Source organism: Salmo trutta, chromosome 2 (assembly GCF_901001165.1).
Source record: "Salmo trutta chromosome 2, fSalTru1.1, whole genome shotgun sequence".
Lineage (NCBI taxonomy): Eukaryota > Metazoa > Chordata > Actinopteri > Salmoniformes > Salmonidae > Salmo > Salmo trutta.
In genome coordinates, this window is record NC_042958.1 from 71366627 (window position 1) to 71373204 (window position 6578).

Here is a 6578-nt window from a genome sequence, read left to right on the forward strand (position 1 = left end):
ATTAAAGAAAACTTTGCAAATAGTGCAGATTTTTATGAATTCATAAGAGCAAATGAGAACAAGTAATTGTATCCACAGTTGTATCTAATACGTGTGTACCCCTATACTTGTATTATGTTCCTCCTCCGCCAGTCTATGTATACAACCACCTTCTTTTATGAATATTTGTTGAATGATAATGATATCATTGAAATGTCACCACCCCCCTAATTTATGAATTATATATTGCTTGAAAATGAATAAAAAATATAAATGGTATCTAATGTAAATTAATTGTATTTATACATTTGTTTTACTGTGTGTTGTTTCATTTTGTGACATAGGGGCAGAGTTTACTAATGGGACAACTGATTCGATCATCCGTGACCAGCCTTCCAAACCCTCCCCCAGCCCCCTCCTGTCACTCAAATACCCCTCCATCCTAAATGCAACCTCACACACACCACACCTTCTCACCATCCTCACAGAATTCAAGAGTGTTGGTCAGTGAGACAGAGAGGCAGGGCAGACTGCTGAAAGAGGGATTGGACACATAGAGCAGAGTGAAAAAGAGGTGAAGAGAGAAAGAGGGCTATCCACTCATCTCCGACAGTAGGGATATTGATGCACATACTTCAGTGAAGAGGAAAATAAAACGGTAAGTGAATATACACCATTCTGTTTTGTTTACAAAATAGCAATATTTGCAGATAAACATCATGATGATAATGCCTGCATTAATTTACTGTGTGACAGTCATAGATGCTGTATGTGGATTAAAAAGCCTACAATGGAAATGGAATGGAAACTACAATGGATTTTCACCATGCATATAGTTTTAGTATCAATGCATACTATCGCAAATGTTTTACTTAAAAACAACACGCACTCTTATCCAGAGTGACTTGATAGGGTTAAGCGCCTTGCTCAAGGGCACATCGACAGATTTTTTACCTACAACACTGTTGACCGCTAGGCTACCTGCCACAATAATGTTAGGCTACCTGTCACACACACACACACACACACACACACTTTATACAAAGTACAAAACTTGCCTTTCGTGAACTAACACTTGACTCCCCCCCCCCCCCCCCCCCCCACTAGCACTGAATTTGCTGATAGCTACTTTACTGAGGAAAAATGTTCTTACTATGACTGAGATATGTGATTGTCACACCCAGCTATCTTAAGATGAATGCACTAACTGTAAGTCGCTCTGGATAAGAGCGTCTGCTAAATAACTAAAATGTAAATGTAAAGTACAAACACTCAAAGTACAAACATATACTTTAAATATTAACATCTATAAATATTAAATCCTGTAGATCAGAAAAACAGACTAGTCACTGCAGACTAATCCTGTCCCCTCCCCAGTGATGCCAAAGACAGAAGAGTACAATAAAGTAAAATACATTGAATTAAAGAAAGACAAGGGACCTTTGCTAATCTTTGACTGTTTCCCTATCTAACAGACATGAGTTTAGGAGCAGCATGTGTCTTCCTGAGGGGAGGGAAGCATATTGTAAGTTTTACAAACATTTTATTCTAAAATATGCTGTATGTGTGGAAGTGCTGGCAAACTAATATGATATGTTGAGTGGATTCTGAAAAATATATATTATAGAGAGAGAGAGACATATTTATGTTTATTTATTTTCCCTTTTGTACTTTAACTATTTGCACATTGTTACAAGACTGTATATAGCCATAATATGACATTTGAAATGTCTCCATTCCTTTGTAACTTTTGTGAGTGTAATGTTTACTGTTCATTTTTTATTGTTTATTTAACTTTTGTTTATTATCTATTTCACTTGCTTTGCCAATAAAGCCCTTTGAATTTAATTGAATTGAGAGAGAGTGAGAGAAAGAGAGAAAGATGGCCGTTATCTCTCTACCTGCTAGCAGTGTTGGGGAAGCTACTTTGAAAATATAGTTCACCAAGCTACCAATTTATTCACACTGGAAGAAGTTAAGCTATACTAAAGCTACCCTCAAGAAAATGTAGTTTACTTAACTAAAGTTACTTTGATAAAGTCATTCATTACATTTATAAAAAAACAACACACATACACACACACACAAAAGCTTAAGGATAACTTTAGTATAGCTTAACTTCTTCTAATGTGAATAGACTACAATTTGCAAGAACAGATCACTTTCACAGCCATATGCTACCAGAATGTGTAATTTAGCATATTTAACATAAAAACAATTTTTCAAGTGACAATTAGGTAGGTCTGAAAACATGTAGTTCCTGTAGTTAGCAACACCACTACATGGCAAAAAAGTAATTAACTAATGAAAAAACTACCTAGATTTGAATTCAGTTGAACTACCACCAAGGTACTGCAAATAATGTAGTTAAATTACTAGTTGAACTACATGTGGTTCACTACTCCCCAAATATAGCCTGCTAGATGGCCATTATCTTCATATATGGGTAGCTGCCATGCACATGCACTCGAACCTCTCTAAATATCTGGGCATAATCTCACTTCAGTTTGTGTCATTTTAAATCAAAATGTTGGGTGCAATAGGGAAAGGATGCTTTTCATGTGTGAGCGCGCACATGTGTGTCTGTGTGTGGCGCGTGTGTGTGAGAGAGAGTAGAAAATATGAGGTGTTGTGTTATGGAGACGTATTTATTTGCATTATTATGTATCAAATGAAAAGCGCACTTTATGGTAATGTGTTCAATGGAAGTATTCCTCATGCAAATTACTATACCATCTCTCTGAGCAAACATCCTATCAAATCCGACATACATTGACTCTGGTAAATACTGTTTGCAGGACAGAGAGCTGGCCGATGACGAAATTGAAGGTAAAAGAAAATGGTGTCAGCGTCATCTCACCCTTTCCGTTTGTCCTCCGTTCCATTTGGTCAATGTAACAGGGTTTCTAAGTTATATTAGTACCTTTTTTACAACCACTTTCTAAATAAATGTTCAATGTTGGTTGATTTCTGATAAAAATGGAAAATACTTTTTTATAAGATTATCCTTACAGTACATTTCAAATGTCCATCTGCCAATTATGTTTCATTTATCATGTACCTTGAAGAAAACTCAAAAACAGTCTTCACCTCATTATAGATGTTCCCTCTGAAGTAAATGAAAATACAGAGAAAGAAATGTTCCAACTTCCCCAAGAGGATTGCCGAATCTCGGTCTCTCACAGTATCTTTTTAGACGGATAAGTTGTTCCTACTGTCTCTCAGAGCTGCGCGAGGCGTTTGCCGAGTTCGACAAGGACAAGGATGGGCTGATCAGCTGCAAGGACCTGGGCAACCTGATGAGGACAATGGGCTACATGCCCACTGAGATGGAGCTGATCGAGCTGAGCCAGAACATCAACATGAACCGTGAGTCATTAGACAATTCTCTGTTGAAAATTCAAGAAACTTTCCCAGGTTCTAGAAAATTCCCAGGTTTGTCAGAAATCCCGGTTGCAGGAATGAGGAGGGAATAAGCAGGGAGGGAATCCTCCAACCAGGACTTCAGAAAAACCTGGGAACTTTGGGAAGGTTGCAGGAATTTTGCAACCCTAGAAGTAATTCAGATAAATATACAATACTGAAGAGGACCACAGTACCAGAATAACAGTCATAACTAGAGCAAATTAAGGTTAGTGGAATTCTCGTTAGAATTGTTTTAATCTCTTTCAATTTCCTAGTTGGTGGGAGAGTAGACTTTGAGGACTTTGTTGAGCTGATGGCCCCAAAGCTGCTGGCTGAGACTGCTGGGATGATCGGCGTGAAAGAACTGAAGGACGCTTTCAAAGAGGTGAGAGAGAGAAGTCTTCCAAGTTCCCTGAATAACCCATCTGGAATGGTCAGGGAATTGTGCAAAGACAACCGCCATGATACCCTAACAACAACAAAAACTTTCCTGATGCTCTCCCCATTCAACCATATCCAATGGTGTAAGGTACTTAAGTAATAATACTTAAGTCGTTTTTGGGGGGGTATCTGTACTTTACTTTGCTATTTCTATTTTTGACAACTTTTACTCCACTACATTCCAAAAATAATGAATGTACTTTATACTCCACACATTTTCCCTGACATCCAAAAGTACTCGTTACATTGCTAATGCTTAGCAGGACAGGAAAATGGTCAAATTCACACACCTATCAAGAGACCATTCCTGGTCATCCCTACTGCCTTTGATCTGGTGGACTCACTAAACACAAATGCTTTGTTTGTAAACTATTGCCTAACTATTGGAGTGTACACCTGGCTTGCCGTAATAAAAGGAAATTGTGCTGTCTGGTTTGCTTAATATAATGAATATGAAATGATTTATACTTTTACTTCTGATTTCTGATACTTAAGAATATTTTAGCAATTACATTTAGCAATTACAGTATATTTAAAAAAAAATAGTTTTAGACTTTTACTCAAGTAATATTTTACTGTGTGACTATCACTGTTACTGGAGTGTCACGCTGGCATAAAGGATCGGGAGGCAGACGCAGGAATAAACCCAAATTACGGTGTGCTGTGTAAAGGCACGGGGACGAAGACCAAACAAGCACTATACAAAAACACAGGGTTGAAACCCAAACAAAAGATCGAGGAGTACCTCGAATAAATAACACACACGCACAATGATTATCACACCGGACGAGACCCATAATCATCTGCGCAATCCACAGGGGCACGAAATCCCAAAAACACACAGCACGGGTACTCACACGCACCAACGGACATTGTAACAATAATCGACAAGACCATGAAAATCAAAGGGCACATATATACCAATACTAATCCGTGGGAATAGGGGCAGGTGTGCGTGATGAAAGTTCCGGAAGGATCCGTGACATTGAGTCATTTTCTATTAAGGTATATTTACTTTTACTCAAGCATGACTATTGGGTCTTTTTTTCCACCACTGACCATATAAAATCAAATGTTATTTGTCACGTTGTGTAAACAACAGGCGTAGACTAACAGTGAAATGCTTACTAACAGGTTATTTTCCATCAATGCAGAGTTAAAGATAAAGATAAAAAAATCTCGAATAAAAATAGTAATAGTGACACGAGGAATAAATACATAGTGAATAACGAACAACAATAAATGAGTCCAGTGTGTGTGCGTAGAGTCAGTGCAAGAAAGTCAGTTCAATATCACCTTATCAAGACCATAATCCTACTCAGAACCACTTTTTTCTAGTTTTGTTATGATTTTGTATGATGGTAAGACTTTGTACATTCATACCATTCTCTTAACCAGGGTTTGGATCAATATTTTTTCAATTAGTCTGACTCAGTTTCATTGGAATTGTACTCTCGCTCTACCCTCTGTTTAATAATATTATCTAGCTGGTTGATTATGCAAACTCAAATCCTTTCCCCCTCTCTGGTTAGTTTGACGCGGACGGAGATGGAGAGATCACAACAGAGGAGTTACGAAACGCCATGACCAAGCTGATGGGGGAGCACATGTCTCGAAGAGAGATTGACGCTGTGGTACGAGAGGCTGACAACAACGGTGACGGGACAGTAGACTTTGAAGGTAAGGAGAATTGACAATGGTCATCTGAACAACAACAAATGACATAGTCAGACGCTACAACACTCTAGACACAAACAGCAGTAACACAGACGTCAACAATGGCAGCATAGACAAAACAACATAGCTGACAAAAAAAACACAGCAGCAATACACAGTGACCTTGTTGTTGTTGACCATTGAATCCTACTGTGGGGAATGAGGAGTTATTTGCAGAATATAAGTGATAGAGATGTATGTATTAATTAATGAACTGTTTTATGTTTGGTACTGTATGTTTGTGTAGTATCTTACATTCTCCTTTTTTCTTCTCCCACAGAGTTTGTTAGAATGATGTCACGCCAGTGAGGAGGACTTATTGGAAAAATTATTATTTCTCACACACACGTTTGTATTACTATCCTTGTGGGGATCAAACAATTGATTCCCATTAAAATCTTCTTTTCCCTAACCCCTAACCCTAAAATAGCCTTTTTCCTTGTTGGGACCGACGAAATGTCCCCACAACCAAAACCAAAACCAAAACCAAACACACACACACACACACACACACACACACACACACACACACACACACACACACACACACACACACACACACACACACACACACACACACACACACACACACACACACAGGGCTGCAATTGATACACAGCCACACATTAACAGAAAGAGAGAATGTCTATGCAATCTTCAGGATGCTTTTATGCAATTTGAAAAATTATATTAATACAATTATTTTATTAACACACACCTAATATAATAACAATATATAATACAATAATTAATAACATGACCACAAAATATAAATGTTTTTTTTCAAGCACATACATTGTTTTATGTAATTTGTATATATATGGGAAATTATGCAATGCTATTTGTCTAGCTTGTGTTTTGTTTTGAAGGTATTCTACAATAAATGATTCTGAAAAAAATACTTTGGTTATGTTCACCCTATGTCAAAGGAGCATTAACACACCATTCTGAATCCAATTTCGGTTGAACAATCACCCGTTATCAATGTCCATGCATATGATATTTGGCAGACATGATCGAACACATGATCTTGCAAG

At 37.6% G+C, this 6578-nt stretch overlaps 1 protein-coding gene across 1 annotated transcript; it reads left to right on the top strand.

Annotated features, from left to right (window-relative positions):
* The first annotated feature begins 375 nt into the window (after positions 1-375).
* Positions 376-6047, top strand: cabp5a (calcium binding protein 5a). The gene is made up of 7 exons (XM_029713843.1): positions 376-637; positions 1455-1504; positions 2778-2808; positions 3205-3348; positions 3660-3769; positions 5358-5505; positions 5822-6047. Exons 2-7 carry the CDS (start codon positions 1457-1459, stop codon positions 5848-5850), a joined length of 510 nt encoding a protein of 169 aa, XP_029569703.1. The 5' UTR covers positions 376-637; positions 1455-1456; the 3' UTR covers positions 5851-6047.
* The last annotated feature ends 531 nt before the right edge of the window (positions 6048-6578 follow it).

What these genes read in the sequence shown, in the direction of transcription:
- cabp5a (XM_029713843.1), top strand. Translation starts at nt 1,457, where the DNA reads ATGAGTTTAGGAGCAGCATGTGTCTTCCTGAGGGGAGGGAAGCATATT. An exon ending in TGAAGGACGCTTTCAAAGAG is followed by an intron (nt 3,770 to 5,357) that starts GTGAGAGAGAGA and finishes CTCTCTGGTTAG; the next exon opens with TTTGACGCGGACGGAGATGG. An exon ending in CGGGACAGTAGACTTTGAAG is followed by an intron (nt 5,506 to 5,821) that starts GTAAGGAGAATT and finishes CTTCTCCCACAG; the next exon opens with AGTTTGTTAGAATGATGTCA.